The sequence below is a fragment of the Notothenia rossii genome (assembly GCF_949606895.1).
Source record: "Notothenia rossii genome assembly, chromosome: 2".
Taxonomy (NCBI): domain Eukaryota; kingdom Metazoa; phylum Chordata; class Actinopteri; order Perciformes; family Nototheniidae; genus Notothenia; species Notothenia rossii.
Window position 1 is genome coordinate 83,841,146 of NC_136904.1, and position 23,875 is coordinate 83,865,020.

The following is a 23,875-nucleotide window of genomic DNA, read 5'->3' on the forward strand; positions in this document are numbered from 1 at the left end:
AATCTGATTAGATCAAGAAAGAGAGGAAGGCAGTCAGACAGACAGGTGGGCAGACAGCACTGCAGTTCAGTAGGTTAGAGCAGGTATGTGTCCAGATGGTGTGTGTGTGTGTGTGTGTGTGTGTGTGTGTGTGTGTGTGTGTGTGTGTGTGTGTGTGTGTGTGTGTGTGTGTGTGTGTGTGTGTGTGTGTGTGTGTGTGTGTGTGTGTGTGTGTGTGTGTGTGTGTGTGTGTGTGTGTGTGTGTGTGTGTGTGTGTGTGTGTGTGTGTGTGTGTGTGTGTGTGTGTGTGTGTGTTGTTTGTGCTACATTCAAAGGCTGTGGGGATATGTTTAGAGTAGAGGTTGACTTACTTCGATCTGCTGATGGAGTTTTCCTGGCATTTTTTTTAATTGGCTTACTTGTAAACACAGTCAAATTGTTTAGAGTCATTTAAAGGAGAGTTTCACCCAATTGTGACAATCATCTCGAAGCTTTGAAAAAATTAAACATTACATTGCACAGATGTAACTATCTTCTTAAATTAGCTGCTTTAGAGACTGTTCACTCTATTCCAATGGGATCAATTTACGGAATCTATAGATATTAACACAAACACACACAAACACACACTCCTGACCTCTTTCTGTCACCCATATTTGGAGTGCTGCCTCTCATTCATATTAATGAGCTTCTCACCATACGACCACTTGGCCTATGTACAGGCTGTGTGTGTGGAGGGTCCCAAGCATAATAAATATTCATAATCTTTCATCAGTATTCATCTCCCCCTCTGTCTGCAGGTCACCTGCAGCAGGTGGACATGTGCAGCTTCTCGTCTCTCGGTCAGTTGGTGCATTTCGGTTTCTCCGCCATGTTTGGCTTTGGTGGACAGTGCTTAGCGCGGGCGGAGAAGAAGAGGTGGATGTCCTCAACGCGGAGACGAGAGTATGCTCTGGTGAAGACGCTGGCTAGGCTGAGGTAAAACACAGAGATAGAAATGTATTTGTTGTATACAGTAAGTTAGATTTACTTTCTATACTTGAAGACATTTCACATAGTTTAAAATGATCATTTACAACTACACACAACATTAATCACTCATTAAAAGCAGTTCTGAAAGGTGAAGATTTATGATTGGACGGATTGTTGCAGGCTCAGATGTGGTGTGGATCCAAGGATTTAGGTTATATGTAGTATAAAACTCCCAGAACTCTTATTCTGGATTATTTTTCTTTTCTGTCTTTCTCAGACCAGAGGACTGTCAGCTGTCTTTTCTACCAGCAAAGAAGTCAAACAGGTGAGGAACATTAGCAATCTGTGAAACAAAGCATTAGTGCTCTTTACAAGGCTCTGTAGTTGATTATTTATACTAAATCATAAAAGTGGAATATAACTGTGCATGTAAACTTAAATGTGGTAGAGAAACAGGGATGTGTTTATAAATGTCAGTGTGTTATATTGATTGCCTGTCATGTTTAAAACTAAATATGATCTCCTCTTTCTCAGAGACAAGGACTCCGGGTCAGGTGAGAATGGTTCTTGCTGGTTCAGATTTCCATCTCTGTCAAACTAGTTTGATTTGGAATTTTTCCATTTGTGATCAGTTGATGCAGAAGTGGAGGAGTCCTGGACGACCAATCAGGGCTTGTATCTGAACATCAGCATCATGTCCGTCCCCTGCCTGAGCCCACACACACCTCGAGGTCTCGCTCCCAACACCAGGTACATGACCAGCAGATCTGGGAATGCTAAAGTCAGCTGTGTTGTGACCATGAACGCACCATGCTGCAGGTTGATTTCATTCTGTTTCTGCTTCTGAACGTTCTCTTCCACTTCCTGTTTGTGACAGTTTGGCAAATGGTAGCGCAGCATTGATCGCAGTCGGAAACACTTCCAGGTCAGAGTTCATCAAACACCTGAAGAGATACGGCAGCTCCAGTGGACAGGTGAGAGCAGCTGTCAATCACAATCTTCCAAACACAATGAAAACATATATAAATGAATTCTACACTTTAGTTATTTTTTGAAAACGTGGGTTTGGGATGTTTTTATTTTTATTTTTTTAATGCAAGAAGGTACAATGTTGAGTTTCAAATGTGTATATAATAATACAATTATACAAAAGCTTGTATTTGGACATGCCCATTAGTTTTAGGAACACTCAAGTTTCTGTTTGAGTGCTTTTAATGGATTATTGATTTTGGAGGTACTCCAAAAATGGATTTCTCCAAAAATGGGCCCTGAGTTCAAACAAAGAAAAGAATACGAAAGAGACATTCGTAAGTGCAAATACGGCAAAATGTAACCCTGAAAAAATAATTCAAAACAAAGACCATTAAGTCCATTTATCCTGAAGATCTGTATTTGTTATATCTTTAATTTTCAGGTTAACTTTGAGAGATACAAAATGTTTGACAATAAAAGGGATTTTTGGGCACCGTATCTCAAATGTACCCGTTGTATCACTCGCCCTCGCCATCCTGCAGGCTCCTCCTCTCACAGAGTAAAAATAAACATAGTAGTTAGATTAGCCTGAGAGACTGCAGACTAACCCACTTACTATATATACGGACAGTGTAGCGTTCACTGTCCTGCAGAGTAAACAGGCTGTTTACTCGCTGACCCACATCCAGAGACGGACAGCTCAGGGAAAAACATGACAAGACGGAGCTGTAATGTAACCATGAGGACCCCCATTTGAGTCCCCACGCCGACATTGAACCTCACATTTGAATCTATTCACATGCCTTCTCAAGTCCATCAATCATGCCAAACCAACAATAATTGAGTTTAGTATAATTTAGGACAAAGAAAACTGTTAATTTTCATGTTTTAACAGTTGAAGTCATGTTGCAAACAAACTCCCACAGACTACCCTGCAAACTTAAAAGTTAAATCATTTATTTGCGATGTTTCGAGTTTGTTTGCAACATTTGTAGTAAATGTGCTTTTGGTCATAGCTGAAAACAATCTAATGTTTGGCATTTTTGAACAAAATATTACCTTAATAATTAATCATTTCTGATATTAGTTTACAAATACATTTTGGATGATTACTTAATCAAGTAGTTTATTGTTTATTCATACAAATAAAAATAAACTACAGTATTCCTCGTATAAATATACTATATTAATCTGCTTGAAATTTGAACTTGATTTTTTCCCACAATTGGACTCTATAAAGTTCATCCACTTAATTGTAGAAAAAAAAACGGAGGAGGAAAGACAGACAGGAAAGAGAGACTGTCTTTCTGTCTGTCTGTCTGTCTGTCTGTCTGTCTGTCTGTCTGTCTGTCTATCTGTCTGTCTGTCTGTCTGTCTATCTGTCTGTCTGTCTGTCTGTCTGTCTGTCTGTTGGTCTGTCTGTCTTTCTGTCTGTTGGTCTTTGCTGCCCCCTGTTGGAGCTCCATGGTGTTACAGAAGACAAACAGGGAGAGTCCACAGGGAGGAACCCTGTGACCTGTCCAGATTAACAACCAGATTAAAGAGGATCTTGACAAGCTTTTGACCTGAGAAAACCCCAACACACACACACACACACACACACACACACACACACACACACACACACACACACACACACACACACACACACACACACACACACACACACACACACACACACACACACACACACACACACACACACACACACACACACACACACACACACAGTCTTACTGTCTGTCTCTCTGCAGTTCAGCTTCTCCTTCGTGGAGACGCACGACGTGTCCGCAGTGAGGATCCGCTCTCGCTCGCTGGTGGGCTGGTCGGAGGAGGAGAGTGAGGAAGAGGGCGAATCCAAAACCTCGCCAATCATCCAATCAGAGGCCTCCGCTTTTACCCTGAACATCGACGGAGAGCTGGTGGAGATTGCTAACGAAGTGCTTATCAGGTGTCAATATAAAATCTTAATTATTAACATAAACATTATCAACAATATTATTACTGTCTGAAACAGGGTGGCAGCTAGTTATTAATTGATAAATAAGCTGGGGCGGTACATTTTTGGCATTATTGGGTAACAATTCCATAATTATCTTTCAAATATTAGTCATTTGATTGGTTCCCATTGGAAAGCAAGTTTTATTGAAAAGGCAAAAAAAAGTAAAAATGCCATAAATAGAAAAATACAGTTCTAATCCTGCAGCTCTCAGAGACCCAATGACGCCAGGAAGAAACTGCCTACTACCCCAGCTTTAAATGAACACTGTTTTTCTAAAGTGTATTTTTGTGTACGTGGTGCGTTCAGGGTCCACCCGCGGCTCATCACTCTGTACGGGGAGGAGGTGGACGAGGCCGAGTCGACCGTCTCCTGCAGCTGCATCTGAGTCCATCAGAGAGACAAAAACACATCGCCATGGTAACAACAGTGACTCGACAGTGCCTTCTCTGGGTCATTACTGTTTCCATCGCGATGTGAGCTAATGTAGAAGCTTTAATCAAAGTACGAACAGAGCTTTGCAGCTTCCTGTTTACTTCATGCATTGTTTTGTTTTTATAACTGCAGCTTTAATAACATAACGTAACTTTTGTAAGCTCTCTTTAACTCCAAACTACCCGTGCTTTGTAAAGTTTCTCACGCCTAGACCAGACTGAAGAGGATAAAGATTTATTTTATTTTATTCAAATTAATGTTATTATTTTTACAAAATGTTAATACCAAGCTCTTCTCAAATGGCTTTAGTTTGCTAATGCCTATTTTTTTTTACAATTTTCAATTTGTTTTAACATGTCCAGTTTCTGGAAGTTAAAAGTATTGAATCCAACACAAAAATATAAAGTTTATGTTAAATGTTTTTGTACAGATGAGCAGAACCAGACTCGACGAGCCCAAAGTGTCCAAAGACTGTAATATTTGAATATAACATTTTTTATTATATTATTCTGATAAAGCAGTCTTTTAACAGATGTAATCATGATGATGAAAACGATACAAGTTGTTGTTTAAATAGAAAATCCTTAATTTTAATAAAAAGGTGTTGCTAAAAGCAGTGAGACTCCAGTGCAGAACAACTTCACAAAAAACAAAAACATACTCATTCATTTAAATACTAAGAAGATATTTCTGTGTGATTTGCATTTGTTTGAAATAAACATAAGGGAAGGTAGCGGCTGGCTTCGATGTCTGCATTCATTGAGTATTTTTAAATATCAAACATTACTTCAAGTAGTCTTTCAACATTCAACCCTGCGACTCAACATGTTGCATATTTTGCTGCATTTTCACAATAGTTCAGCTTGTATCTAAGAGCAGTTCACCCCAAAAAATATTATTTAATTTCTCGCGTAGATAATCTTTGAGTATCCTAAAGAAAGCGCTATAATTTAAAAATGCCTGAATAAAATGGTGGTCTTTGTGACTTGCAATTAAAAAGGAGGTTCTACAGAAAGCGATGCACGGCCTACCTCATCATGTCTCTGACAGCTACTTCTCTGAACTGCAGCCCGTTCTTTCTACATTGAGTTTGCATTTACTGACCAACTTATGGAGCCTGCAAGTCACTGCAATTTCCACAACATGGTCTCGCAAACATCTCACATTAAAAGCCTGAAGGGATTTGATCCACAGAAACCCTTGAAGGGCTTTTAATTATAAACAGAAAGAGGAAGGGCTGAGTAATAAATAAATACTTTTGAACTGATACTTATTCTTCACATATAGAAATTGACACTGATTGAATGGCTTTACCATGAAGAGCAAATAATAAAATGTGTTGTTTTTGACAGGAACACCTTGTCTCACGCAGAAAAAGAAAATGACACTTAAATCTCTATAGTTGATGAGGCGTGGGCTGTGAGGCAGCTCTAACCTGTTAACATGTGCACCAAAATGAAAGCAAAAGCACACTGGCTGCTCAGGTAGGCAGTGTGGCTGAGGCGTGATGAGCCAATCAGAGGCCAGGTTTCCATCCCTTGAGATCAAAGGTCATCAGAAAGTCTCTTCCTTTGGCTTTTTTCAACTTAAGAGAGTCAAAATGGCAGTCATCAATAAGTGTCAAAAGCGATGCAGCATCCCAGGAAGCTCCGAGGCCTTCTGATTGATTCAGGTTAACTTCCCTTTTATTAATCCTCCATCCATTGCTGCCTTCTTTTCAAGTCTTTGATCTTGTCTGGATTTGTAAAGGCACATTATTAAAAATAGTTTTAAAGGTCAAGTTCAGGAGGCGTTCACTTGAGACATTTTATCATCGGTGACACGGGCGTCACGTCTGAAACCAGCTGACTCAGTCTGGACAGATTTCATTGGCCGACGGTGTTCAACGGCAACTCTCCACTGCTTTTGGATGAATTGGAGAGCCATATTTTCACACAGCACTCCATTCATCAGCACACATGTCTCATTGAATCTGTTGCACAGTCACAATGTGAACTCCCTCCTGAGGTCAGAGGTCAGAGTCGGGGTTAGGAAGTGCTCTCCCTTTTGTCGTTTTTAGGAACGTAGTCCCAGCTGTCTCTCTTGAACTCTTCCTCCTCCTTTTTCTGGAACTCCCTCTTAAAGAAACCGGCCTGAGAGACGGACAGGTGGACAGAGACACAGAGGTACAATTAAAAATGATGCTGGTGTTGCTACGGCAATAATTATAACTTGATACACTGTGCTTTATCCGTTGGTTATGCTGTGGTTAGCTGCAGTTTATGAGTTAATTGACCCAAAGATCTTCTGCAGATTTTAAATGAAGGGACGCAGAACTTCATTTTGTAAAAAAAAAAAAAAACACACAAAAAGTATTCTGCAATATCCTGTATGTGTCTGTTTATTATATTAGAATATACTGCAGTTTCAGTATAATTAAATTGCAATATGCTGTGTTTTATCAGTAAATAATATTATAACATACAAGCAATATACTTCCAGTGTATAAAAACTAATATTTACCTTCCACAAACACCAGATGAGAGCAGCCAGGATCAAAAGACCCAAAACTAAACTGACGACGATGATGAAGACCTTTACTGTTGTTGAGGGTTTCTGGGTAAAAATAGCCTCAACAACCACCTGGAAATATACATTGAATACAATTATATATATAATTATTACTTAAACCCAGGATTATGCATGAGATAGAAGCACAGTAAGGGGAAAAAGTCAAGTTTGAGTAGGGTTTTTGGTTTCCAGGTGTGTTACCTGTGCTGCTGGTTGCTCGTGGATGAGGACGGTGTGAGGGCTTTCTCTGGGGTTTGACATCAGCGCTGTGCTCTCCAACCTCATGACACCATGACGACCCTGAGATGGAGACATACATAAGGAGTTTTTCAACAGTTTCTCTAAATGCATTTGAGATAATTAAACATAATTGGCTACAGACACATCAGACTTACATGTTTTACATAAAGTGCCTTTGTGTTCTTTTTATGGAATTGCCATTGCCATTAACCTTTGTGTTTTTCAAAATGTTATTTATATTTGAAAAGTCTAAAAACAGTGTGTGAGTGTGTGTGTGTTACCGGAGCTTGCAGTAATACATCTGGGTTCAGTCTGATCTCTAGTTTGATTATGGCATCTCCTCCCGCCTCCAGGGTACCGAGCCGACACACCAACCGCTCACAGAGCTCATCTCCACGGGCACAAAACTGCACAAACATAGAAAAAGAATAAAGTCATTACATTATCAGGTGGGTGGGTTGATGATGGTTGACTTCAACACAAGCATCTCAAAGGATGCTTCATCAAACCTAAATCACATTGGTCATCATGCAACAGCAGTCAAAAAGTCCTGCTCCCTTTCGGACAAACATGATTTATTATTAATATGAAGACTTTGTTTTGTTGAATATATAAATATGATCATGAATGTGGATAAATACTGTATTTTAACAATACGGTATTCTGTTTTTCACATTTGTTCTTTTTTATTTGTTCTTTTTTTAATCTGTTCGAAATAAAAATTGAAATGAAATTACATTTATTTTCTTTAACTGTAAATTCATCTAGTATAGTCTCTTTTCAGCAAGAACGTCACTGACACTGTTAATCACATAAGTCACATCTGCTAAATAAATCTGAAGGTGGTCTTAAACCTTATTCCACAAAAATCAACACATGACTTCACCCAACATTAGCTGCATGTCAGCAGAATTCTAAGTTTTCTGGTTGGATGTTTTTTACACTGATGCTTTATGGGATTTGTAGTTCACTTCTTTCCTCGAGTGAACCCAGTCCTGCCTGTAGCTTTTTAATCAATTGATTACTTTGTACACGTGACTGCCAGTGAACGCTGCTTTAAATAAGTCTGTAATGTTCTTGTGTGTGTGTGTGTGTGTGTGTGTGTGTGTGTGTGTGTGTGTGTGTGTGTGTGTGTGTGTGTGTGTGTGTGTGTGTGTGTGTGTGTGTGTGTGTGTGTGTGTGTGTGTGTGTGTGTGTGTGTGTGTGTGTGTGTGTGTGTGTGTGTGTGTGCGTCTGGTGTACCATTCTGCGGGTGGAGGTGGAGGAGAAGAAGAAGACAATCTGTTTGATGAAGGAAGCTTCGGGGACGTCACAGTCCTCATTGACTGAAATAGTCGTGTCACTGATCGAACACACACCGTGAGAGGACTGTAGGGAGAGAACATTGAGATAGATTTATAAATACACACTTAATTTACCTTTTTGAATGACAACTCCTATTAACACAGCTTCTAAACATATTTCTACTGCTTCTTCTACTCCAACCATCACTGCCATGAATGTTCGAGGTGGAATATACGTAATGCTTGACACATTGTTTTTTTCTCGTCTAGTCTTCCTTTGATCAGATTAGTTGCTGACGAAAATGACTTCTGTACGTACCTGCCAGTCGACCACCTGCATCAGCCTGTGTCGGTAAGGAGCGAGGATCTTTGGTAGCGCGATGTCCACCACAGTGTCGACAGATCTGCTGGGACCAGAGTTTAACACCTGCAGACACACACAACATCATACAGTTCATACCAGAAGTTAAAGTGACTGTTGAACAAATGTAGTTGACTTAAAACAGCAATGTTCCCTCTGAACTGTAGTAGAATTGAGGTATAGAGTAGTTTTAAGGAAGTTGATTAGGTTGGTCTAAACGGGTCAATAGTTTCACATACAGAAGATGTGTTGTTCTATGGGAAATATAACCATTGTGTAGAGCAGTTTTACAGAGAAGAGAGTAAAATGATACCTTGTATGTGTAGTTGAATCTTTCATTATAACAGTCAACCGGAGTTGTGTCTTCATCTCCAAACACAAAGGAGGTGGGAGTCACAAAACTGCAAGACAGACAGATAGACATTAGAGAACAGAAACTATTTTCTAGAAGAAAAAAACATATCATCTAATGATTTATAAGTTTGTTGACCTTAATGTGTTGCCTTGTGTGTAAAAGTAACACGTTTTTTTTAAATCATAGTATGCCGATTCTGACTCACCCGTGGATGTTGACGTTGACTCCATATTTTAGAGGAAGCAGGAGACTCATTGAGTTGTCATGGAGATACTCTGCCTTCTCATAGTTATCACTAGAAAAAGAGATTTGAAACATTAAATATGTTTTGTTATTGCTAAATTCACAGTACGAATAACAGCTATAAGAGAGATCCTTTCTTCTCTACAAAGCAGAGCATTTCTACATTTGTTTCTAAACAAGCAATAATAAAGAGGAATCCATTAAATGTACACTTTTATTGAAGTTAACTCTTACAAATGTTATAACTAAATAACAAAATGACCACTGCATGTATTATGTGTTGAACATTTTTATCTGAATAATATCTAAAACTTTCAACAAGAGTTGTGATGTCAAAAATGGTGAGTGTAGCACTTGGTATAAAAGCTTTGGAAGCTTTATTGAAACGTTTTGAGACTTCCCCTCTGGAGTTGAGCGGAGGTGTGTCCTTACCTGCTGGTGTTGAGGTGAATCATGACGTCACCAGCTGTGCTGTTAGGACTGACGTCCAACAGGAAGCTGATGTTCAACTAAAAGAAACAGTTAATGTGTCAGTGATTTCAAATTAACAGCTGCATCAGTGTGCGGACAAATACATTCAACCTTAAAACTGCTGCTCTGCTTGTTTCTGGGGGAAACTCAGATATTTCAACAGTTTATATTGCAACATTTAAAACACAACGAGGCAAAAGGACATAAAAAAAATATCTGCAGAACAAAAAAGTACAGATACACTTGACCTCATCTTTGACCTACAGGCTGTTTTCAGTAAGACTGGGCTGAGGAGAAAGATTAGCCAGTGGCTTTTCATTACTCAAAAACTGTGCAATGTCTGTCTGTCCAGATAGAGATACCGCCATGACTTTTGCTTTAGTTATTTTACAGTCAATAACAATCTGAGCCTGTAGGTGGCAAAAGCTAGCGTTTGTAGTGGTCATTCATTCACGGTTCAATTCAATTGCATCGTAACTTTTTTGAGGCTTTCGCACAGTCCTTCACCAATTTCACTATTGTCGTCCCCATAAATCAATTAGACAAATACATATGGGAAAACAGGGCCTAATTCTGGCTAACGTGGGTGTAAACTCTCAGCTGAAAGTCCTGCCAAAACTGAGGGGTACTATCTGGAGTTGAAGATTGAAGTACCTGCAAACCAAAGAGGCGAGTTGATATGTTTGGCGCAGCGGGAACATGGCATCAGTGTTGTGATACAATCATTTCACTTAGTGTGTGATGTGCTAAGGTTTACCTGGGCATGGGCTGGTAGGAGGAGGCTGGTGACGCTGCAGTCAACACCCACCATCGTACTGTTGACTTCCTGTGTGACATCACAACTGACCACATTGTCCTGCTGCAGTACACAGAAACACACAGACGGGGTTTGTTGTGATTATTTTGTTGTTACATGAATCATTTGTGTTGCTACAGTTATAATTCTGTAAGATTTCTGTTTAATAAAATTCTGTTTTTGAAGTTGGTTAGAGTTTTCAACTATTAGGGTCATAACTTTAAAACCATTAACCGATCCTTTATTCGAGCTGCGCGTTCAGCATGCTGTAAACTTACGTTCTGCAGTACTTTGATGTAGTGGATGTTGTTGGGGAAACGCAGCGTCAGTCGAGGTAGGAAAGCGTCGTCTCCAGAGTTCAGAAGGGAAGTTTTCACCATGATGGTTTGTCCAGAGCCGAGAGCAAAATACTGCTGACTGATAACAACAAAATAAAAACATTGATGTTTCAGTCCAATGAACATCCAATCACAAAAGGGCAAGACAACATTTGATTTAGAGCCCATCACTTCTAACATTGGTGTATTTGTTGAATCTCACTTTAATGTATCAGAGATTAAATAATGTAAACTCCTTGACTGAAAACACTTTGAATCAAGAGATTCATATTGACACGATTAAAGATCACGTTTTATTTTTGCATAATTTGTAGATTTTGGTTGCAGCTCATAAAATGCTTTGTCATTTTCTGATCTGAATCTACTCTTAGGTCTTTTTTAATAGTTACAAATATTGGTTTACTTTATGAGATACTAATATGTGTTTAATCTGTTCACAGACAAAAATGGAAAAACTTCAATTTTCAGTATTTTATAACTTTGGAAATAGTCATGTTAGTGTTTTGCTAAACTAGGCTAACGATGTCCTTACACAAGCGAATAACCCCAAGAACCTAACAGCAAAACAACATCAAGTGAATGGTGTTGTTTTTCATGAACCCTCTTGAACTACCCAGCAGCTAATTAGCATCATGTGATAGCCTCTGTGAGGGAATAACATCCTGGCGAAATTGATAAGGGTCTGAACTGTACTGATAAAATACAATAATGCTCATGTTTTTGTCCTCTCATCTCTCTTTTTCATGATTCAAAAATGTGTATGTGTGTTTCTTACTGTGGAAGCTCAAGTTGGGCCGACAGCTGCATGTTGGTCGAACAGTTCACCAGCGAACAGGGGCGAGCAAACCAAGTCTGACAGAGAAAAAGGAGGCAGAGAGTTCACCAATTAGAGTTATTATGAATGGGGCAGTTTTTCTCTTTAATGAAAATGAAAAACAACTCCTGTGAATGAAGAACTCCAGCTGCACATTCCTGCATGTTAACCCTCCCTGCTCTGTTCATAAGTCAGTGGGACATGGGATGATCTGACCGATGTTGGTTAATGTGCTGCAGCTGTAAACACATCTGGATTAGCAGGAAGTCATTGTCTGTGTTAGTGTGTGTGCGGTTAGCGCTAGATTAGCTGTTTCCTGACCTTCAACACAGATCGGTTTGATAATGGAAGGACAGATCTGACACTGACGCAGCTCCAACAGGAAACTGAAGGGTTAGTTATCATTGTAGGAATCAGAATAGATCAAAGCCATCTATTAAACTAGTAAATAGCTATAAACTTGGGGAAAGTATTTGCAAACAAGGTTTTTATTGTTAATAAACTACTCAAAGATACCTGAACATTTCTGAACATCTCATACAGAGCAAAGCAGCTAGGGCTTTGGTTTTCCAATATAATAAACAAATATATTTGACTTAATCACTTGTACTGATAGATTATCTGTCGCTCTACCTAGTTAGCGTTAGCGCTGGTCTGTACCTGGTTGGTGATGGTGTTCTGGTGTCCTTCGCTCTGCTGAAGGATGGGTTTCAAAGCGGGGAAGGTTTTAGAAGAGGCTCTGTGGGTGTTTGTATCTCTGCGACTGTAGGAAACCTCAAACTTGACAGGAGTAAAAATGTCCCTCACATCTTTCTGTAAGAGGAAGAACAATATGTTAGCATCACCACAGCAAATGCAATCGACATGTTATTCCATCCAAAACCTTGTTTACTGTCTGTGAGTGTGTGAGTGTGTGTTACCCTTTGGTAAGCCAGGTGTGTTGAACAGGTGAGCTGGCCATGTCGTGCTCTCACACGCCCCCTGGTGCTATTGGATGACCCGTTACCATGGAAATAGAAACGATGAGGGAAGGATGGTTTATGGAGGAGGTCAGAGGTCAAATGATATTGAAAATCTGAAGATGACAGAAGAACATACATAGATATCAGTTGGCAAGTCGTATATATATATATTCTTATATACCATATCATTGAAGGTTGTGTCCTTTATGTTCTACTTCTGATGAAAAAAATGTAAGCACTACAGTTGATGGTGAATTAGGGCTGTTGAAGGTTAAAATAAATTAATCTAAAAATTCTGAGATTAAAGTTGCACATTTACAAATGTATCAAGAAATCAAATCGCTTATATAAGATTGACATCATATCACTTTATGTTATTTTTTAAAATACATAAACATAATATCTGTGTGTTTACTGTACCTATAGCCCCTTTGAAGTGTCTGGACTTGACACTGAAGCAGACGGTCACATTGAAGCAGACGGTGGGAGTCTTGTGTTCTCGGCACAGAGCCACCTGCTGGTCAATGTGCTCAGGCAGAGTCAGAGACGCCTTCACCTGAATCACCGGGCGGGTCCTACAGCACACAGGACACATTTGGGGGAAATTATTAAAGCATGTTGACAACAGTAACAGATACAGCAAATGCTAAAAGTGTGTGTAAAAACTGAGATGGATTGTATTATTTAAAGGCTTCTAGAAAATCCCACTACTCAGCATAAAATGAAACGTTTGGTTATTCTTTTGTAGGATGTCCTGCTTCCCCTGCCGTAAAATGTCCTTCCAAATCAGCTAAATAAAGGACTTTCCTTCCTGTACACCTGTATAAGAGGAAACAGAACTACAACTGTAGGATTTTGGTTTCAGCACAAAGCTTCAGTGGGGTTTTACCTGAGAATGACAGCGGAGTCCGAGAGGAAAGCACCAACCGCCACATCTGCAGAGACAGAGAGAGTTTAACTTGGTCTTAATGTACAATATGACAGATGTTGTGGCAGGAAACAGGGGTTTTAACATTACCATTATAGCCATTGTCATCGATGTCTATGCCAGAGTTCAGCGACTGGCCAAACATCCTGAGGTCACGACCCAGAGTCGACCCAGTAATCCTCTGAAAACACACACAAGTTTGTTTATTTCATCTTTAGAATCAGAATGATAATCAGGTTAGAACATGATCTTATAAGGCTGGTCATTGTCCTCCTCTTGTAAAAACTTCAGTGACAAAAACGACCCCCTTGTTTTGGTGGAAACAGCAGGTTAAATGTGTCTAATAATGATTCAGTATTATATTAATTAAATTTAATTATTTGATTTACTCCATTTTCCCTCTGTTTTGAACACCCAGGTTTCTTATAAAGAGTAACAGTTGTCACTAAAGCTATTTAAAAACATTTCATATTCTGCAAAATAAGACACCATTGATCTACATTTTCATGTAAATGTTTTTTGCTTTAAAAAGAGCTTGAATGTATAAAAACCTGAGATGGAGTTGGAGAAATGCCATCCTTCCTGCCGTTGTAAATGTACACAGCTCCTCTTAGTTCGTCTTCCTGTGGGGCACCAACTGCCACATCTAATCACACACACACACACACACACACACACACACACACACACACACACACACACACACACACACGCACACACACACACACACACACACACACACACACACACACACACACACACACACACACACACACACACACACAAAGATAAGCACAGTTCATTTTATATTTGTGAAAGTATATAGAGCCTATATTGAAAACCATTGACTTGCATTTTAGTAAGACATAGGTTAGATTTCTGTACTTGTGAGGACTTGCAATCGCTACCTTCCATGCAGCCATGAGTGCATGTAGCTACTTTGATGCAGGTTTTTACAGATTTTACACTTTCTACAGATTGTTTATGTGTGGTCCCAACTGATCCTCTGGGAGGTCAGGTCTACATTTCTGAGGGGGCAAAGGGTGTGTGTTGGAAAGGCCCTGCAGGGAAATATAAGCAGGATGAAAGTATCCAGGATAAGTACATAAACATGAGAAAACAGCAGCATGGTCATTTAATATTTAACCTGAAGTCCTTTGAAGATTTCTTGGGGTAGTAAGAAAGAGCTACTGGACACACACACAGACTCACACACACCCTTTTATCTTTGTATCTAGCTATGGCAGATTAGAAGGCAGGATCAGTAACAGAGCAGCAACAGTTTGTCATTACAGTTTTAATTACCTTAATAACACACTCCACCCCTCACGCACACACACATATGGTGAGGGGTCTCTGTGTGTGTGTGTGTGTGTGTGTGTGTGTGTGTGTGTGTGTGTGTGTGTGTGTGTGTGTGCGTGCGTGCGTGCGTGCGTGCGTGCGTGCGTGCGTGCGTGCGTGCGTGCATGTGTGCGTGCGTGCGTTCATGAGTGTGAGTGTGAGGGCGTTGTGTTAGTCAGGTTATTTATCAGGAAGTGGCAGTTACTGCAGTTGGTGGCGGGATGTGTCCCCTTGGCAAGAGATATACAATTCACAAACTATGTGTTTTTTTTGTTGTTACTTGTATTGTAGTAGTATTACTAGCATGTTGGGTAATTTGTATCTGGGCAGACAGCCAAACAGAAACTCTTAAACATCCCTAATTACTACTTTTGAGGTGCCCTTGAGCAGCAACGTGCACCCCCAGCTGCTCCAGTGGAAATGCTCATAAAACAACTTGAGAAAGTAATGCAACTTCTACAAAGCAGCAGAATTAGAAGTAAAACACTCTTTTAAAGTAATGTTAGTAGTAGTATATATATATAAATATATATATATAATATATATATATAGAGTAGAAAGCTGATTTAGAGCACTATTAGCAATATGTATGTTTCCAAAGGTGTTAGCAGCAGTAATAGTAACAGTGGTATCAGAAGCAGTATTGTTAGTATTCGCAGTAGTAGTTGCTGTAGTTGTACATTAACAATGTATTTTCATACAATTGATATCTATTGTGCTTTTTTTATGTGCAATATACACTTAATTTTTATAATTTATTTACAAATTGTTTATGTTACTGGCTCCTTCCATACTTGTCATGTTATGCCGTCATTTCAATTCTTGAAAATGTATATTTATTGTTGTCTATTTTAGATTTTTTGTTGTTATTTTCTGTTTAGTTTTTGCTGTTTTGATTAACAGTAGAGTTTCAAGTAGAGTAGTAGTAAGAAACTGCAGTTATAAATGACATCAGACATAATCATAGCTGAAGATCTATTCCAGTAATATTAACAATGACTACATTGCTTTGAGCAGCTGAAGTATTGGTATTACCAGGGTAACCGTCGTCGTCTATGTCTCCCAGGTCAGCGATGGTTTCCCCAAATCGGGCGGCGTAGGCGTCGCTGCCGCTCAGCTGAAACTCCGCCTCCATCAGCTTCGCCTGAGACAGAGTCAGTTTGTGAGACAACAGACGACACAACAGGTCTTCATATGTTCATATGTAGAATGGAACAGAAGAACCTGATCCTAATGTCGGCCATTTTGGCGCCACAGAGAGCCCGGATAAATATCGATTGTTTTGTGATAACATATTATCAAGGTTTTAACAGCTTTTAAAGAGTGAAAACAAGCACAATTTGAGAATCTTAAATCCACAGATCTAAATTATAGTTTACAGAAATTGTTTATATCCACAAACTTTCAAGACCTTGTACGAACACTATATTGTGTGTGTGCCCACCTGCCCCTGGTTGATGTACACATGCACTCTCCCCTCCTCCCTGGTGACGCCTGTTGCCATGGGAGCGCCGACCAGCAGATCGGACAAACCATCAGCGTTCAGATCCACCGCCAGCAAACTGGAGCCGAAGTAAGATCCCAGCTACACAACAAAAGCACACAAGCTAAATGCTAAGTATACCATTGTTTGGAATGGAGAATGCTTATGCTAAGTGGCTCCTTACCTCACTTCCTGACACTTCAGAGGCGACTCGCAGCATGTTGTCGTCTACTGTAAAGATGAAGACCTGCACAGAACAAATACACATCAAGCATCGAAACTACTTAACACCCAATATTTACATATCCTCAATAACAACTCTCCAGTTTTCACAACACCAGCAAAGGTACGTGGGAACTGTTTTGACATTGTTAACACCACTAACACGTCTCAAATTCTTTATCGTCATATGCACAACAGTTACAGAGAAGCAGTAGTAACTAAAACAAATCTTGTATCTAGGGATCTCTCCAACAACGCTCATTAAATATGAATATTCATTTATTTAGACTTGAGAGACTATTGAGGAGGTATATTAATGTTCAATAGTGTTAAGATGTGAAAAAATGCTTGAAAACAAGCTAGGAATGAAAATGAAAATAATTAAAAAGATGCTATACAATTTTTTTTTTTAAATCACTCATATTAAAGCAAAAGAATAATTTAAGACATAAAAGAGTGCAAGCTCAAATATGATAACGTTTAAATTTAGGGCAGTAATATCAAATAAACGAGTGTTGTGCGAGTATTGCAGGAATGTAGCAAATGGATAAAAAAAAATGAAAATAATTAATTATAAAAAAAATAAGCTATCTTTAAACATTATTTAAACATATAGACTTTCAGTGCAGTAAGTAAACAGACAGAGAAGAGGGTCTCACCTTGCCCCTCTGGTTGTATTGAGGCGCCCCCCCCAGTACCTCTACGGTGCTAGGACTCAGAAAGTTTCCGGCTCCAACAGCGTAACCTGGACAGCAGCAGGACAAAGTGCCACAAATTCAGCATTTTGCAGATGAAAAGTAAATAAGAACATTAAAAGATTGAACCACAAATTCACAAACTTTTTGGATGGTGACCCTTTAGAAATGTGAGTAAGCGTAGGCTAATGAGTCATCAGCATTTTGTTTATACTAATTATTATAGGACTTAAAATGTCAAACTAAGATAAAAAAATAGATAGATATAACACCTTTAGTTTATCCTCACCAGTGTGGCCAAAAAGGTTATTGGTTCGGGTTTGACATGTAGCGGTTATGGCTGAGGCAAGAATACGTGTGTGTGGGTGTGTTGGAGTGTGGAAGAAAAAATGTCACAACCACCGCTGTCAAATGGGGTTAAAGTTAACCGAACATCCTACTTTGATGTCAGCTGTTACTTCCTGTTAAATTGTGTTTAACACACATACAATCCTGACTAAGGACAGCACACTCTCGGGACAATATTTTGAGGCTTGTTTTGGTGTTACCGCCTTATCATGAACTCTTCTGTTTTATCATTATGATCATCGGTCTTTGTTTTCTGACACTGTGTGAACAGCGTAGATGTTTTCAGAGAAAATTAACACCTTCATCCGAAGAACATCTCACCTTTGCGCTTACCTTCCTGTTTACCATGAAAAGCCCAACAACATGCATGGTGACTCAGGAAATACACTCACACATGTGTTGAAATGAACTTCCATGACAAAGTGTTTGTGTTTTTGTCTTCCTGTGTTTTAGGCTTCTCCTAAGTAACATTTCATTCTGGTTTCTTGAAACTCACTTTCGGTCTAACTGTTGGAGTTTTACAGGCAAAGTTTTCTTAGAGTGTGTAGAAAAGCTGAATTTTAGATGTTTAAGAAATTGAAATACCTGTTTTACCAAATTGGGGACAATGAGGCCTATAATAATGTATCATTATGTACTTTTTTCTTCAATTCATCCCAGCATTATATAACAATTATTTATAATGATATTCATTCACAGATTTTGAAGTGACTGTTACTTTGTATATATTGACCGTTGTGCTTTTATTTATGTCTTTTAATGTGTGCAGGTGTATAAATGTGTCTATCGATGTTTTGAATGTGTATATACAGTATCCAATCCAATCCAATCCACTTTATTATATAGCACAGTTTAAAAACAGAGGGTTTGCCAAAGTGCATCACAATGAACATAACATTATAATAAAATATAATATTACACGAATAGATAGATAGTATATATGTATATACATATTTGTATACATATTTGTATTTTTTTATTCCTCTGGATTGTGGGTAACACTATTTCAATCTCTCTGTCTCTACACACAAACTGAAAGATTGACAATAAAGTTGACTTAGACTTTGATGATTGGTTAAAAGAAGAAAAGAAGAAGGAAGCAGATTTCTACACCAAACCTTTACCTACATTTGTTGACAAGTCATTTAATTAAAGATAAGGCACTTCCTAAATAACTCAGTGGCTTAGCTCATGATGGTTCTTAAGGAAGGCTTCAACAGTATACGTTTTAAATTGGTATTAGCAATGGCTTCAATAGGTATAAGATCTGATTTGTTACCCAGGTAGCTTCCAAAGTTGACAGATCTAGCGTTCTCGTCCAGGTACACCGACATCGCTCCACTGGACGTGTTAAAGACCAACACTGAACCCATCCAATAAGATGTCCCCGGAGCCCCCATGATGATCAGATCCTGAGAACAGCACAAGTTGATATCATGTGACACACATCTCTATTAAAGCTTTACTATATATGGTCATAATGTAGATACAAATTGTCTACATAATTCAGTCTACTGGTGGAAACCGTGAAAGCAAACTGGATTCTGAGGAATCTAACTTACCTCTGTGAGGAAGTTGGAAATACCGGCCTGACATGACCCATAATCCTCACCGAACTTCTTCTGGTAATCTGTAAGAGGCAAAGACAAACAGACATGTTGAAAGGTGAAGGTGAACAAATAAGAAGAAGATAAAACCCAAATGTTTTGCTCTTGAAGCTGAACAGCTGCAGCGTTCACACATATTAACGAAAAAGCCGAGGCCTAGCCATGATCCCACAATAAATATAAGGAATTATTATTATGATCTCAAATGTTATAATTGCGAGACTGCAAGGGGGGTCTCCTTTACTGTAATGAAGGCACCAAACATTTGGATAGTCACACATTATTACGGAGGATAATATTTCTTATTTGTTACCAAATCTTGTTGTATTGTAATGTATGTGTGTTTACCTCTGTAGCAAGGGATTAAGGGTAGGGCGTATCTCAGGTCGCTCCCGTAACGATAACAGACTCCGTTGGGCAGTTTGTGGTTCTGAACGTCTCTCCTTGAGTAGTAGACGTTCTTCCAGCGATGAGCACATGCCTGCACACACACAGAGAAACACACACATAAACACACACACATAAACAGACACATGTGACATGGACTCATTACTGACAACACAATCACAAGTTGGAAGCACAGAGTCTTGTTATTCCCATGACCCATGACACTGTGACAGAGGCTGTGTGTGTGTGTGTGTGTGTGTGTGTGTGTGTGTGTGTGTGTGTGTGTGTGTGTGTGTGTGTGTGTGTGTGTGTGTGTGTGTGTGTGTGTGTGTGTGCGTGTGCGTGTGCGTGTGCGTGTGCGTGTGCGTGTGCGTGTGCGTGTGCGTGTGTGTGTGTGTGTGTGTGTGTTTGTGTAACCACTTAGCCCTGTTCCAGTTTTAATTTCTTCTTTTTCATGAGCTACCTCGAACATTGCCTAATAAATAATAAACATGTATCTTTTCAAATAAGAGCTAAATGGGGGAATCTAAGACATAAAATAGTCGAAGTTAAAATAAAAATATAAAATAAAGTATTGCAAATGAACAAACCAAATTTCAACAGGTAAATAGTATCCCTCATGAGGAAGTAATAAATAAACATAAAGTGTAAATATTTGTAAACAGTTAGTAAAGTATAGTAAGGCAACCTGACAGTAATTTAACCAAAATGTAACCTGGTAATCTTTCACTCACTGTCTCAATGAGTGACAGTGAGGAGACAGCTGCTTCTGCTGCTGCTGCTGTAAATAGTGTTGCTACATCACTAAATTTAGAGTCTCTTCAAGAAATGGAGATCTTAGATTGCTGGTATGTTGAAGTAAAGCCTATTAGGTGTTAAACATACGGTACCTCCCTCTTGAGAAAATGGTCAATTATGGCTTTAATCACACATTACAGAACAAGTATGGAAAACTAGATTTGGTGTGTCACTGCTGGTGAACAGCTGTAAGTTATTTAACAAAGTTGGATTATGAATCCAAAAGGAAGAGGTGTTTTTTGTTTCTCTCACAGTATTTCTCACTGATGGATTGACAAACGTACTCGGCTGTTGACAATTGATTTATCTTGCTCCCATTTAAAGTGAAATTGAAATGAAAATTCAAAGGAAGGTCAAGTTTTAAGATAGATGGAGTCCGAGCAGGGGGGCGAAGGTACCTTTGCCCCCTTCACTTTACGCCCCCGGGCCGATTTGGCGTCACAAAACAGAGAAACACCTGACAAAGTACTCAACATTGCGCCTGTGGTAGTCACAATTGTAGGTGTCTTCAGGACAAATTTCGACATAATGACACACACACACTTATATGGCTAAAACAATACCAGCATTTGTGACATGGCTGGTAAACTCTGGAGCAATAGGAGGTGAAGGACAGAGAGAAAGTGTTTGTGTTACCAGGATGTGCCCTCCATTGTCTCCAGGTTGTCTGGACAGACTGACTCCCAGCCACTGGTGATCACTCTCTGGATCGCACGTCTTCCCACAGCCCAGCACGTCTGCACACAAACATAAATTCAACAGTTTCACACATGCAGCCTTCATAGTTTAATCAGTGGTGTTTTACAGCTAACAAGCTGACAGTGTTGTCTTGTTCAGCCCAACAACGTCCCAAAAAATAAATAAGAGTGTTTGTGGTGTGTTTTTTTTAACTGTATGATGCAGAAAGTCCAGTCTGGCAAATACGCATACACGTTTGTCTTTAGGATGGGTAATATTATAGATAATGCTCTATCTCAAGCAAACAATGTGTAATAAATATGTTCGTATTCCAAAGGCTGGAAAGAAACAACACACAAACAGACAGGAACACACCAGCATGCATGGGATGGCAGTGGTGGGACTCGGCAGTGACGTTGCAGCGGTACACAACTCCTGGAGATCGGACCGATGGATTGGAGGTCGAGTTTGCTACCGGAGCTCCAACCACCAACCTGAGAGAAGGAGACAGAGACAGGGTCTGTCTTTGTGTCTGCTTAGTGTCTTAATGGCATCTGTGTGTGAAGCATCAAAGAGCTTCTCTCATTGACTCAAACTGGCTAATTAGCATGCATAGACAAACACACACGCACAGACACAGTCCTACTGTGAAGAAGGCAGCTAATAGAGCACCATTAAGTTAATTTAATAAATCTAAATTTACTGATGGCTTAAAAATGGGTCAAGAGTAGAGCAAAAGAGGGTCATTAGAAGGTTGGTAGAGAATCAACATGCAGATCAACAGAGGTTCTATAGAAAATTAATCAATAATCAAAATGAGCTCAATATAGCATTAATAGATCATTTATAGTAGATCACTGGCAGATCAGTAAAATATTAATAACTGATCAACAAGAATCAATCAAAAAGGGTTAAAGACGTATGTAAATACCATCTGTGGGATTCATGACGGTGCAGCAGCACTGAGTATCCGAACATGGAGGAGGAGGGGCCGTTGAACTCCAGACTGTGCTCCTGATCCAGATTGTACCCTGTTGAAGGATGGACCAGGACCAGGATCTGAACCAGGATCAGGCTGCAGAGCGTACACATGCCGCCCGCTGAGGGACACATGATGGAGGACAGACTGCAGGGACACCAGAGAGAAGAGGGAAATTATTATCAATATACAAGATCAAAACCAAATCTGTCGTCTGTCGTCATCTTCACATACTCACTCACAGAAATGCAACATTCTAGTCCAGTTCTTAAAGTTCCCTAATACACCAAATATGTCAGACCATTTGATTGAACACTGCTGAGACTGGTTAGCCTATTTTACCATTAAGATTGGAAATATCGGTAAACAGTATATCTTTAACCACTAATTTCAAGGCTGCATGATGTTTGCTTAATTCGTATACAACCAAATATGGTAGTCGGTATATCAGTCAGTCCTATTTGTTCACATCTCCTCAAAATGTTCATATTGTATGTCAAAATTGGCTTAATCATCACCATCTTCAAGAGGCAAAAAGCCTTTGTACTGGCATCACTGTCTTATTTGACTTAGCATTGAGAGCTTTACTCATTTTTGGCTTTATAAAGACACAATGTGCTAACTAGTAAGTATTAGAGGGGTTGTTTGGTGGATTTTGTTCCAACAGAGCCAGGCTAACTAACAGTTTCACCCTGTTTACACTAACTATGCTAAACTAAGCTAACTAGCTGCTAGCAGTACTTTGACAACAGCCTACTAAAATGTTCTGTTACCTTGGTAGTAACTTTCATTATAATCAACTGGTAATTAAGCACATAGCATAGCATAAAGGACTATTACAGAGTCTAACACAATTATTCAATTGTTTAGTGATGTGTCTACAGTTTAATTTAATTGTTATTTAGGAATATCTCAAACTCAAAGAAATTACCGTAGACAAAATAATTTCTCTGCAGCGGTCCCCCAAACTTGTTGTTCCAGCCCTGCATGGGGACTGAAATATTCCTAACAATATTTCTAAGTCGTAAAAGTTTTGAGATATTTTGACATTAAGTGCATTATTTCAAACTTATATTTATTTATATTCTGAAAAGCGTATTAGTCATAAATGTAAGCAATCATTTTTGATTTATCAAACAATGTCGTTAAAAATGTCTTAACTTCAATCTGACCAGCAGTCCATTAAAAGAACATTAAGTTTAAGTCAGGAACAAAAAGCAAACGTGTTTGTTTTATAATTGAAAACCTTCCTCATTAACTTTTCCACTCATTCATTTAAGTCCATATGTAGACTATAACTAACGGCGGGTTAACTTTACCTCGATCCCGTTTGAGACAGCAGTTATCCCGGGTCAGACTGTGGGTCCACTCGGTATCCTATCGCGCAGAGGCTGGATCAGTACCGGGCACAGAGGACCAAAGAGCCGCAGTGTGTCCGCAAAGTCTCCTTTAAATCCTTCTTGTTCCCGGTGTGACTCGCTGGATGGAAACCTCCTGTTGCTCCTCGGTCCGTTAACCGACTTGTGCGTAAAACGAGGCACCCCGAGGCTCTGGGATTGAGTGACACACAGAAAAAGCGAGGCTGAGTCAAAGAAACCGAAGAGAAAACCCCTTAAACTAAGTTCATCTCAGTTTCAGA

The 23,875-nt window shown here is 39.3% G+C and overlaps 2 protein-coding genes across 3 annotated transcripts in view; one reads left to right on the forward strand and one right to left on the reverse strand.

The window, feature by feature from the left end:
• cerkl (CERK like autophagy regulator) overlaps positions 1-4,973 on the forward strand; it is a 19,537-nt gene extending 14,564 nt beyond the window's left edge. For both annotated transcript variants that reach the window (XM_079666886.1, XM_079666887.1), the window contains 7 exons: positions 780-957; positions 1,229-1,276; positions 1,486-1,505; positions 1,584-1,701; positions 1,829-1,925; positions 3,678-3,874; positions 4,232-4,973. In XM_079666886.1, the coding sequence (XP_079523012.1) occupies positions 780-957; positions 1,229-1,276; positions 1,486-1,505; positions 1,584-1,701; positions 1,829-1,925; positions 3,678-3,874; positions 4,232-4,310 (737 nt within the window). In that variant the 3' untranslated portion in view covers positions 4,311-4,973. The remainder of the gene's footprint in view (positions 1-779; positions 958-1,228; positions 1,277-1,485; positions 1,506-1,583; positions 1,702-1,828; positions 1,926-3,677; positions 3,875-4,231) is intronic.
• On the reverse strand, positions 4,816-23,875 carry itga4 (integrin alpha 4). The gene is made up of 29 exons (XM_079666885.1): positions 23,556-23,875; positions 22,189-22,383; positions 21,633-21,751; positions 21,216-21,316; positions 19,743-19,875; positions 19,350-19,417; positions 19,067-19,199; positions 17,404-17,489; positions 16,707-16,769; positions 16,484-16,624; positions 16,075-16,183; positions 14,250-14,344; positions 13,789-13,879; positions 13,660-13,705; positions 13,191-13,345; positions 12,729-12,883; positions 12,469-12,621; positions 11,770-11,846; positions 10,935-11,073; positions 10,618-10,719; positions 9,822-9,898; positions 9,352-9,441; positions 9,105-9,192; positions 8,750-8,857; positions 8,390-8,515; positions 7,429-7,554; positions 7,109-7,207; positions 6,860-6,979; positions 4,816-6,489 (listed from the first exon to the last, which is right to left on the reverse strand). The coding sequence occupies exons 2-29, from the start codon at positions 22,368-22,370 to the stop codon at positions 6,385-6,387; spliced, it is 3,087 nt and encodes a 1,028-aa protein (XP_079523011.1). The 5' UTR covers positions 22,371-22,383; positions 23,556-23,875; the 3' UTR covers positions 4,816-6,384.